Consider the following 13,178-nt stretch of genomic DNA (forward strand, 5'->3'; position numbering starts at 1 on the left):
GTTTGGACGGATGACATCCTGTTTAATAAATTTTAAATGGGCAAACGTGGACCTAAAACCCATTAGAAGATAGGCTGCAAGAAGTGCAAAGCAACCTACCTAACCCACAAGTGGGTCTAAGGGTTAGGGAATAAATTAACGCCCAAACACATACAAGTTGGTATGGAGTTAAAGTCTTACAAACTAAAAATTATTTTTGCCACTTAATTCTCCAATAATCAATGTTATAAAAAAGTTACTTACGACTTAAGCCTACTTAATTATATATAAAATGACACTTCGAACAGACAGAGCTCATGATATATGAGAATATCCCATCATGCCTATTTTAACCCTTGATTAAAGGATTTTTGTTGCGTTATCAAACTGATTATATAAGTTTTACGCCTATATAACATAAGCTTATGCCCATATAATCAATCAAATAAGTCCGCCTTTTCCTATAACACACTATGCACGACGGCAAACGGTATAGGAGGAAGACTCTAATTTTCAGAAAGAAAGTTTTTTTTTTTCAAAAAAAAAAAACGTACAAATAAATAGCGGTTAAATAAAATGGTGGTTGAATTGACTTTTTAGGAATTAATAGGTCTTATACGTGATCATTTAATATACGCGATCATTTAATTACGTGATCATTTAATCAGACAATTTTATAAATTTGGTATTATACGAACTTGATCAACCAATAATTGTTTAGGTAATACACAGATGAGTTCTTTATAGGTGGATATTATCAAAATAGAGCCAAATTAACTTTACACAGTTTATATAGATAATTGATTATTTAATGGTAATAACACAACAAGTTAAAGAAATTCAAATATGATTGAATCTCAACAGATATTCAAAACTTTTAAAACTTTTTGTGATTTTTCGATTGAAGCTAATTATTATTAAAGTCTATACCATTAAAAGAATATAATTAAATAAACTAAAAAGAAATACTCAATAAAACTCAATTTTATTTTTTTATTAAAATTTTATAAAATCATTTATTAATGATTCTTCTTCATCATATAATTTTATAAGAACGCACCTAAATCTATAATTTAATTTTATTAATATATTATTATCAAAGGCGTGATGTGCGAAATAAATAAAATAACTTACTTGTTTTAGGGTATTTACTATATCACTTCCACTTCGGGAAGGGATAATTATATTTTTAGTCATGGTATCCAACTCCTTTATACCAGGTAAGTTTTTACCGTCCCAAGAAACGCGGACGGCTTCCTTAACAAACTCAACTAACGTATCCATGCCTCCATTATTTGTCAATTCCAAAATATTGACAGCTGCGAGTTGACGGTTTAGAAGTTTCTGCACCACGTTTTCGTCAACGTAATCTTTAATTTCTTTTTGGGAAAGATTTCCAGTCGTACCCCTATAATTAATTAATTAATAATTATACAAATAGCACTATTTTGTTGACTATAAAACAATAAAATAAACAAATACCTGCTCTTTCTGATTTCTTTGTATTCCCTCACTAAATTTAGAATATTTTGGTTGAATTTATTTCTGAAGTCTGTTAAAGACTTACGAGTTTTATCTAGATATCCTCTAGCTTTGCTAGTGTAAATTTTAAACCGAAAAATTTTCACAACTAAATTGTCGAGTGCTTCACTACTCGGATTTCTCACTCATAAAAATAAGCACTTTACCGACTCATCCCATAGTCGTATTTTATCCTAAAATATTGAGATACGTTATTTGAGATTTAGACATAATAAATATTATCATATTGTATTAATACTAACTTCAGTATTCTTTGAACTAACAACATAAGATGATTCGTTCATCTCATTCGCTAATCGTAAGATTTCTGGATTTTTTACAAGCCAGTTACATATGTCTAATTTGGTACAAAACTGAAACGGATCTGGAATTGTTTTAGCCGCGCATAACTTGTCGTTATCATCATCATCTTCTTCTTCTTCCTCCTCCTCTTCTTCTTCACTTTTATCCCTTACATCCTCTTCTACTATTACTTCCTTTTCACTTTCGTTATGTTTTTGCCTGGTATTCATATCTGTATGTAATATATTATTTCAATTATTTCAATTAAAAATTAATAGAATAATATTAAAGAGCCAAAGCCTATATAAATTAATATTTACCTAATAATAATTGATTAGTTTCTTCAATATTTATTTCTCTCCTCTTTCTCGGTAAGGTCCTTTGATTTTTTTTCGATCCTATTATACATATTTCGGTTATTATTCTTACATATAAGCAAAACTTTTACGGAAGAGTTACATATATACCTATTTCGATTTCTATTTTTTTATTATTACGTTTAGTCATAATATCGTAATGAGAGAACAAGAAAAAATGAGAGAACGAGAAAAAAAGTGAAGTAAACTTCTCGCAAGATTGTCATGATATAAATGAGATCTCCTTGATCAAAAGAGCGAGATTGTCGATATAACCCCTTGATCAAATATGGGATATAAAACGAGGTTGTCACAATATAAATGAGATCTTGGTTACTGTAATTTTAATTATAGAATGTAATTGGAAAGTATGCAGGATCTCAATATCGTTGTGTACCGTATAAATTGAGGGGAATGCGGGATCAGTTGAAAATGTTGAAAGATGGAAAAAAACTATGATTTCTAGAGGATCGGAAATTAAATTTAGTTTATATAAATAAATAATTACAATATCGAATTTCATTCAGTGACATTTTTTTTTATATGGAAGATTACCTCAAATCGATTTTACGGTTCCAAATTTTATTATATTTTCAGGCTATACGTGGAATGAGAAGAAAAATAATGGAAAGGGGTGAGAAGAAAAATGATCGGTAGAAGAAAAAGGAGTGAGAAGAAATTAATGGAATATTATGTTTTGAATTTCCATTTTTATGTGTGATACGATGACATGCAAGAAAAATTAAATTTTTAAATAATTATACTCTTGACAATAAAATATAAAATATGATCGGAAAAAAACCAATCAATAAAAAAGATCGATTATTTTTAAACTGAACCATGTGATGATCCTATCTAACTAAGCCATATCTAAGCCTTATTTAGTGTAAGCCCCTGGATTGATTACATAAAAGAATTTTTTAAATAGATAGATGGGATCTACAGTAGTCAACTTACAACGATATTTGAAAAATACCGATATATTGATATTTTATACTGTAGGAAAGAGTTTTAATACATATTGGTGTAATCAAATATCGGTATATAATGTATCAACTATACAAATAATGCATGTCATGTGCAACTAATCATTTGTCTAATTGTTCGGTAATATTCTAAAACGGAGTAAATTAAGATCGAATTAAGTTCCTTACGGTGTAGATTAAGGTTAGCTTAAAATTCAGTATAATTGTAATATATCATCGCAGTGTAATATGAAATATAATCAAGGAAGGACATGCGTGGTTTAAAATATTACATTTTCTTTTACCTTAAATATAATTTGCAGATTACTTTCGTCTTCTTTATTGCTTTTTTTAATGTATAATTATAAATAACATTTTTAACTCACTTTTTATTAATAGAATTTGTTTATTTATTTTTATTTATATATATTAATTAATGCCGTGATGCAGTATTACTGTAACTATATTTTTAAAATAAATTAATAAATCAAAAAATTATGTGTGTATTCAATGTTAAATAAATTAATTAAAGATGATTGCATTAGAACTAAAAAATTTAGACAAGATCATAAAAATAAACTCAAAGAAATCAAAAAAAATATGTGTGTATTCAATATTAAATAAATTAATTAAAGATGATTGCATTAGAACTAGACAAGATCGTAAAAATAAACTCAAAGAAATCAAAAAAAAATTATGTGTGTATTCAATGTTAAATAAATTAATTAAGGATGATTGCATTAGAACTAAAAAATTTAGACAAGATCGTAAAAATAAACTCAAAGAAATCAAAAAAAAATTATGTGTGTATTCAATGTTAAATAAATTAATTAAGGATTGCATTAGAACTAAAAAATTTAGACAAGATCGTAAAAATAAACTCAAAGAAATCATAATAAATTTATTATAAATATAGAGCCTTTTCTTGACATTTTCCCCATCAAACTAATAATATTTAATAATGGCAGCATTAAACTTAAACGCAAATCTTCCAGTATACATTCAATGGCCCGATGACGCTGCTTTGACCTTAATTCAGCGTCGTCAGACCTATCAGCCCTTATTCACCACAACGAGGTTACATGACCAAAAACAATTATGGCGTGGAATTGCTCGTGATATACGAAACAACCACACATTCAGGCCAACTAGAAAACAATGCAGAGAGAAGTGGAATGCACTAAAGGCGGGATACGAGAATCTAGAGAGGCTAATCAATAGAAATCCTGATGATTACCTACTCGTACCCTGTCTTTGCATGACGAGAGGTTCCACCAAGAACTCTCAGACGAGTTCTGGAGAGTTGAGCGTAAGTATTTATTATTTAACTGATTTTTTCATTAATTCATTGCATTTATATTAATAATTGCTTTGTTTTAAGCATTAGTCCGGTCCTCCCGGAGAAATAGGGTGGATCGTAGGACATACGAGTATAGAGAGCGCAGGCGCTCTAGGCGCTCTCGCTCCCGATCCCCCTACCACCACCGAGAGCGCGGGCGCTCTCATTCTCGATCTCATCGTCACTGACGTCATTAATATTTTTATTTCATTTTATTTTTTATTTTATTTTATTATATGTTTTATTTTATTTTATTATTATGTTTTATTTTATTTTATTATTATGTTTTATTTTATTTTATTATTATGTTTTATTTTATTTTATTATTATGTTATATTTTATTTTATTATTATGTTTTATTTTATTTTATTATATACTTATTATTTTATTCAATAAATGACATTATTCGATAATATTATTTGTCATACCAATTGTCATTAACCATATACAGTATAATTGACCCTAAATTTTGTGTATCCATTAATAGCCAAATCGGCATTAATTTAACCGAAGTGATTATTTAATTGGCAATTGCATTTTTTTTTTTTGCCGACACGCTTAATAAATTTAAAGTTCTAATTGAATTAATAAAATTCTAGTTAAATTTAAATTAATTTAAATTGTAATTGTTATAAAGATGAGGAGACGATATAGTCACGCCAAACCAATAAAACCAATTCGAATTCGAAATCGGTTTTCTTACAGCAATCTTGGTGAGACAACTACTTCCGGTGAGAGACGTTCACCTGTACGTTCACCTGATAATGATGACGATAACATGGACTTTCAGTATAATCACGAAGATAATGATTTAAGTTTTCAGGACATTAATAATGATGATAATGAATATGGATCAATTGGTCCTCAGTATTACAATGATGAGATGGAAGATGATGATCAATCATTTGATAATGAAGAGGAAGAAGAAACTGACAATGAATACAATAGTGAAGAGGAAGAGGAAAATGACAATGAATACAATAGGGATGAGGAGGAAGATGATGATAATGGAGACAATAATGAAGAGGAGGAAGAGGAAGGTAATAATGAAGAGGAAGAGGAACGTAACAATGACGAAGAGGAACGTAATGACAACGAAGAGGAAGAAATACATCAAATTGTTGAAGCTTTGGATGAAGACAAAATACCGTCCTGCAATGGTGAATTTGCACCGTACTTTGATAATTATACAACTACGGCACTATTTTGTTGGCTTCAGAAGCATAATGTTTCTACAAAAGCATATGAAGACCTTGTTGATATCATTCACAATCCTCAATTCGAACCTACTCATGTAGTAAAAAATATCCGTAGATTCCAATCATGGAGAAAACGTCTTCCTCTCCTACCAATAATAACAAAGCCTATTCAAATTTTACCAAAAAAAACTCCGTCAACTTCGCGAGATTCGAAGCTTTTATATCAACTCTCAATTAGTGATATTATATTGCGTGTTCTCAACAATCCAATGCTGATGAAGCATATGTATTTCGGACCCGGTGTTAATTCTGAAACAAAGTCAGAATATTGGCATAGAACTTTATGGGGAGAATCACCACTTTTTGGACAACATGAAATAATAATATCAGAAGGTAATAGGACAATATACTTTGGTATAATTATAATTTGTTAACATTAAAATATTTATTTTAATAAAATAGTAATATATCAATCTGGTGATTTTGTCTACTATCATGATAATGGTCTTAAAAAACGTGGAAGGTTGAGAGCAATTTTAAAAGATGAAAATGGAAACTATGAGTTACGAGTTCAACTAATTTTAAATTATGATGATTTACCTGGAAATATAAAAGGGCTATCAAGACGACGTCGTTCTCTAACTGGGGAAGTATGGTTTCAGGATGAACCATTTATAACCATAATTACCTCTCAAATTTTAGAGAAAGTAACTATAATGATGACGTATAAACACCAAATTATTCCAGAAGGTTCATTACGAATTACTGAAATAATTTATAAATGTAATGACCGTTGGCACGTTCGTGATGCAAAGCTTTCATACCAACATCCTTCAGATTACATTTCTGTCAGAAATCCACCGTCGTCTATGCCAGTTTATAAGCTGTTTTTAGATCTTTACTATGATGATTTTGGTACATTTAGAAATGTATACCATTCCTTAGGTGGCGTCTATATACAGTTTGGTAACATGCCAACGCATCAGAGAAAGCTAATCAAGAACCATTTTGTTCTTGGATTTATTCCTTTTGGTGGAAATTTTAACGAGTTTATGGTACCATTTGTTTCAGAAATAAAAAAAATTTGAGAAAGGAAAGATTATGACTGTTCAAAGACAAGATGCATGGGTTATTGCTGGGTTGGGCCTTGTTACAGCAGATCTACCTCAAGGTAATGATATGGCAGGAGTACTGAGGTATTTTTCAATTTAATTATTAATCTTAATAATATATTTTCGTAATAACTATTAAAATGATTTAAATTTAAAAATCAATTTAGACATAATGCAAATAAAGGTTGCCGTACTTGTACAACTAAAAAGGAATCATTGAGTACCTATAATCAGGATAGTGTGACAACATTACGTTATCATCATATCACAGATGAAGAAATTTCAAAAATTTCTCAAGAATCTGTAAGTTCAAAAAGAGGACAACTTTGTACAGAATATGGTTTAAGATCATTACCTAGTATTTTGGATAAATTAAAACGTGAGAGACATTTACAGACGCCACAGGATATTTATCATGCCACCGCAGGAAAGATTGGGCGGCTACTAAAACTAACCTGTGAATTATTTTCACAAGAAGGAGAGGATGATTTTGTTAAAATTTGGAAAAATTTTGAAATTCCAAAAAAGTGGTCTCGTCTACCAAATCCAATTAGTCATTACAATAGCTTTATGATGTCTGATCTTCTTAGACTAGCTATAATTATGCCATTTTTATTAAATCGATTTTTAAAGGAATCAAGCCTCAAAAATAATGAAGCAGCCACTATTCGACAAAGGATTGATGTGGCTCGAATTAGCTTAGTGCTAAAAGCTATTATATCTTGTTGGGTACAAGTTGCAAAGACTATGAAAGCAGTTTTTAATAAGGAATTTACGTTAGATAGCTATGAGGAATTACAGCTATGTCTTAAAGAAGAGTTTTTAATTCTTCCAAAGGTATAATTATAAATTTGAAATTCAGAACATGGAATAATTTAATAATTAACAATATTTTGTTTTTTTATAGGTTTTTGCAAGTTTTGTTAACTTACCAAATATACATATTAATATGCATCTTTTGATGCATGCTAAAACTTTTGGTACACTTGTCAACTCTCAGGTTGGTATAAAAGAGATGGTTCATCGTATCTTTAAAGGAATGGTACCAAAAACTAATTGCAAAACTATAGACCTGGATTTATTAAAACGTTACAATACTTTATTTGCAATTCGACATTTAGCAGATGGAGGTATAGATCCAAGATTAAATAGATCTTGTACTGGGTTCACAAGTTCAAATTTTGATCAATTATTTTCGAATTGGTATGTTACAGAAGATAAATATTTAATTGAGGAACAAATTCAAAATGATGACGTAAAAGGTAAGATAGCAAAATATTATAGTACTTCATATTTATTTTTTCACATATGCATAATATTTACTAAACTTTTAATTTAGTTACTTCACCAGTAAATTTTATTTCCAATATTTCCTTAAAAAAAAGAATGTCAAAGTAGGAACATGATAAACTTCTCTTGACTTTGCATAATTTTAAAATTGAATTGTTTTTATCTTATGTGGATATGAAGTTTGAGGCGGCACTTATAAATTCTTCAATTAGTTGGTACAAATTAGCATCATATACAATTGAAGAAAAAAATGGTATTCTTTCAAAAGTTCACCTACATCTCGGTGATTTTATCACAATTTATGAAGAAGATCATGAAGAATCTTATGCAATAATCAAAGGTATCTTTCAACATAAGGGTAATAATAACAAATATTATGCATTTATTGTTGTAGATTGGTTTGAAGATACTATGGTTGAACATTCAGTATTAAAATGTCCACTTTACCGTCTTCAAGCAACAGGAGATAAATGGAGACGTATTTTTCCAATTACTGTAATAGATAATGTTCAAAAAGTACATTTTATTCATAATTGTAATTCAGAAAGGTGCCAACTACCAAATCATGATACTACAAATAGAATTTGGATAAAAAATAATTTTTATTTTACAGCCATATAATTATATTAATTATATAAATATAATAAAATAATTATTTAATTTGTATCGTATAAAATTTTGGTTAAAATTAACCAATAAAATCATATGCATGATGTAATAATAAATTAAAATTAACCAATTAAAATCACTTTAATTACATGCATGTGATATCTAAAAATAGCTAAAATTCGCGTTTATTAATGAGATTTTTTTTGTTTATTTTCAAAAATACACTTTTCTCTTGTCTTTTATATTAACACTTTACGGTATTTTGTTCGTCTCTTCTTTTCTCTTTTTAAAGTATACTTTAATTATCTTTTTACAATATTAACAATACTTTGGGACACTTTAGTTTATATATTCAACATAGTAAAACACCCACATACGAAAAGCAAGAATAAAAAAAGAATAAAGAAAAGAAAATGTACCCACCACTCACATACGAAAGAAAAGAATAAAAGAAAGGAAAAATGTACCCACTTAACCACATACAAAAGAGAAAAAAGCCATTTTTTAAATAAATAGTGGAGCTGTTAAGCAAGGTATGAAAATAGGATATACGCGTATTTTTCATATTTTTTTTACAATATGTTGTGATTTGAGTATTTTTTTGTTAGACTGTGGTATAAATGTGAATATATTTTTCAACGGCCATGTATCTATTGCTTGTTAAATATATTTGCAATTTCTTTTGTAATATTTGCTTTAGCCTGGAAGAAAATGTTGTAAAATAGGGCTGGATATTTATGGCATTTTCCGCCTTCCAATTACTTTGTCCGGGGGTAGCCTGACAATTTGTCGTTGTCCGTCAGTCGTAGCAACCAGCATTTTTTTACAATATTATGATTTTAAGAAACAAAACACTCTCAAAAAAATTTAAAGAAAGAACTAACTTAAAAATATTATCATTTTTATTATTCTTTACAAAATCCCGGAATTACCTGCTCTAACTATTATCCCAAGGTTATGTATTAAATTTTAAATATATTTTACAAAGAATACATTTTATTAATCATGATTGTTTTTTTTATATATATATATATTTTTTATCCATCCACTCACATACGAAAAGAAAAGAATAAAAAAGAGAAGAAAAAGGAAGAAAAGAAACGTACTCCACTCACCCATAATAATTCACTAATAAAAAATTATTATTATTAATGTATAATAAATAATAAACATATATTACAATAAAAATATTTTTGTGATGTTAATTCAGTGTTGATATAATATCATTACAATGTAGTTACGATATTAAATAAATGTAAAACATTTTTTGTAATATTAATTCGATATTAATATGATATTATTATGATGTAGTTACGATATCAAATAAAATTGTAATATTAATTCAATGTTAATACGACATCACTACGATGTGGCTACGATATCAAACAGATGTAAAATATTTTTGCAATATTAATTCGATGTTAATATGATATCACTACGATGTGGTTACGATATCAAATAAAATGTCAAATATTTTGTAATATTAATTCAATGTTAATACGACATCACTACGATGTGGCTACGATATCAAACAGATGTAAAATATTTTTGCAATATTAATTCGATGTTAATATGATATCACTACGATGTGGTTACGATATCAAATAAAATGTCAAATATTTTGTAATATTAATTCAATGTTAATACAATATCACTACGACATGGTTACGATATCAAATAAAATGTCAAATATTTTGTAATATTAATTCAATATTAATATGACATCACTACGATGTGGTTACGATATCAAATAAATGTCAAATATTTTTGTAATATTAATTCAATGTTAATACGACATCACTATGATGTGGTTACGTGATAATATTTATATCGCATAATGATCGCAGCGATATCGCAGAGATATCGAACTAATCAATATCGAATAAATACAGTTACGACTAACTTAACGATATCGAATCTATATTTTATCAAAATATCGTAATGATATCGTAATGATATCATTGCGATATCTAATCAATATCGATTGTAAACTCCAAGTTTCAGCAAAGTAATACAAGAAAAAAAAATAAATATTACAGGTAAAATAAGTAAGATAATAATTATTATAACAATTCCTAAACTTACCACATTTGAAATAACAAAATTTTTAAAAATTTCTTTCGTACAGCTACCTTCCATGATGTCTACAGCAATAATGCCTTGTAAAGAAAATGCAGGCAATATTGTATAACGAACTCCACATACAAATACATTCTTTTTAATTGCAAAAGTATTTTTTAAAGAATAACCATATCCACGAGATAAAGTGCGTTCATCTTTAGAAGCTTCATCCATAAATATAAGCTGTTCAGGTTTATAATCACGTCCAACTTTTGCAATAAATGTGCTTCTAAGAAGTTCATTCCGTTCATAAGCTACTTGATGTAACTATACAAAAACAATAAAAATAAATTACAAAAAAAATAACAAAAAAAGAAAACTACAAATAAATAAATAATAAATTTGCACATACTTTCTTTCTACTAATTCCACAGTAAACTAAAGATCGCTAAAGAGTTGGAATAGAAACCAACTTTCCTGTCTGTTGCTCAAGTTCTCCTACTAATTCGTCTAAATACCAATCCACCTTGTCCTTAATTAACTCTCGTAATATCTAAATTGATAATACAATTAGTAATATTCAAAAGTGAATTAATACACTATTTTACTTATAAATTACCTTCATTTCATTTTGAGTTAGTGTTTTATGACGTCCTGGTGGTTTTTGCCATAGATTTATTACCGTTCCCCATTGTACATATATTTGCAAGATATTATCAACAGTGCGTTTGCTAATGTGTAATAATCTGGCAATTTTTATTCGACTATATCCATCATGATGAAGGTAAATAATTCTCCACTTCAGATCCTCACTAAAAGCACGAGCCATTGGGAAAAAACAACGTCTAAAGTTGAAAAATTTGAATAATCTTAATAATCGGCGAATAATCGCAAACTTTGAACGAAAAAAACGTTTAAATATTACGTAATAACTTGGTCTATAACTCTATAAAAAGCTGTAGGTGAACCTACTAGTGCAAATAATGCTGGAAAATCCTAGGTATCATTAAAAAATAATGCGACGCATATATTGGATTTAAAATATTCGGCAAAAATTGGGGTTTTTTTAATCAAATGATCGATACTGCGCATACCATTTTGAAAATGGCGATAATTGGATAATGTTCACGTGATAACAACCCCCTGGTATTCTTAGCGGGTATTCATTTTTAATGCATGATCGATACTGCGCATACCATTTTAAAAACGGTGATAAAAAAATCACAAGTACACAGGCAATCTCGATAAATCGGATCAGTTGGTTCTAGTAAAAATATCCGATATATCAAGACATCCAATATATCAAAAAAATCTCGCCAAACCGGATTTATATAAAAATATATGAAAAATCCGAAATACCAAGAAATCACGTGATTTTTCGTTCAAAATTTTCAAAATTTTATTCAAAAATGAATATGATTTTATTATTATAAAAGAACTATCTGTCATACATTAAAATCAAAATATTCATTTAGTTTACTTTGCCTTTTTTCATTTATATTATCAAAAAAGATCCTTTTTTTCAATTTAATTAAATTTTTCATTTCTAAATTACCAATTTCTAAATCTTTTTGTTGAATATATTTAATTACATTTTCAATGCTATTTAACGCAACTATTGTAGAGATTCCATCTTGCTCCTCTTCCTCTTCAATTTCCCTTTCATTTGTTCCCTTTACAACGTCAACAATTTTTTGTAATGATAATTCCTGTTCAGCAGATGCTCTATTATCAATATTAATATAGTCATTCACAGCTAAAGGATCTACGAATCCTAACTCATCAATTAATGATTGTAATTCATGTCCAATATTATCTTCTTCATAATCGGAATTGTCTGAACATTCAGAATCTTCCATATTATTATTGGGAAGGATCCAGCTTTAGCCCAACTGTTAAGAATTGTTTTTTGAGATACTTTTTTCCAGGCATCAGCAATTAAATTGATTGAATCAAAAATATCAATTGGGGTCTCCCTCTTCATAAAAATCATAAGCTTGAATACGATTTTGACATAGCAATTTGCGATATTGTGCTTTTAAACTATAAATAATCGCCTTGATCTAATGGTTGAAGAAATGATGTTGTATTTGGTGGTAAAAAATGAACCTTAACATTTGAAAGACTATTGATGTTCTCAGATTCATGACATCTAGCATTATCTATTAGTAAAATAATATGCCGATTTTCTCTAAGCATTTTGGAATTTAATCTTTCAAGATAATGTTTGAAAATACTTCTTTGCATCTAAGCTTTAGAGTTCCAATAATACCAAACAGGAGAGATCTTTTTTCAATTCCCTTTAATGCACGTGGTGTTTCATATTTATGAATAAAAACTAAAGGCAATCTTTCATCACCAGAAGCATTACAAGTTGCCAAAATACTAACATGTTCTTTAGGGACATTTTTTACCAAGTACAGGGATCGTGTGCTATTGTTTTG

General features: G+C 28.4%; 3 protein-coding genes across 3 annotated transcripts; 1 reads left to right on the plus strand and 2 right to left on the minus strand.

Moving 5' to 3' along the window:
* Positions 1–1,039: 1,039 nt before the first annotated feature.
* Positions 1,040–2,033, minus strand: OCT59_027628 (uncharacterized protein; the record flags this gene model as incomplete). The annotated part of the gene is made up of 5 exons (XM_066137120.1): positions 1,040–1,045; positions 1,114–1,387; positions 1,462–1,575; positions 1,663–1,694; positions 1,764–2,033. The coding sequence occupies 5 exons, from the start codon at positions 2,031–2,033 to the stop codon at positions 1,040–1,042; spliced, it is 696 nt and encodes a 231-aa protein (XP_065993539.1).
* A 2,052-nt stretch (positions 2,034–4,085) lies between these two features.
* OCT59_027629 (uncharacterized protein) lies at positions 4,086–7,910 on the plus strand (the record flags this gene model as incomplete). Its single annotated transcript, XM_066137121.1, has 8 exons — positions 4,086–4,433; positions 4,512–4,652; positions 5,101–6,055; positions 6,125–6,577; positions 6,756–6,858; positions 6,942–7,611; positions 7,682–7,816; positions 7,896–7,910. The coding sequence occupies 8 exons, from the start codon at positions 4,086–4,088 to the stop codon at positions 7,908–7,910; spliced, it is 2,820 nt and encodes a 939-aa protein (XP_065993540.1).
* Positions 7,911–10,576: 2,666 nt separating this feature from the next.
* On the minus strand, positions 10,577–11,563 carry OCT59_027630 (uncharacterized protein; the record flags this gene model as incomplete). Its single annotated transcript, XM_066137122.1, has 4 exons — positions 10,577–10,591; positions 10,759–11,061; positions 11,204–11,287; positions 11,354–11,563. 4 exons carry the CDS (start codon positions 11,561–11,563, stop codon positions 10,577–10,579), a joined length of 612 nt encoding a protein of 203 aa, XP_065993541.1.
* Positions 11,564–13,178: the final 1,615 nt, after the last annotated feature.

This window comes from Rhizophagus irregularis, chromosome 7 (assembly GCF_026210795.1).
Source record: "Rhizophagus irregularis chromosome 7, complete sequence".
Classification (NCBI taxonomy): Eukaryota; Fungi; Glomeromycota; class Glomeromycetes; order Glomerales; family Glomeraceae; genus Rhizophagus; species Rhizophagus irregularis.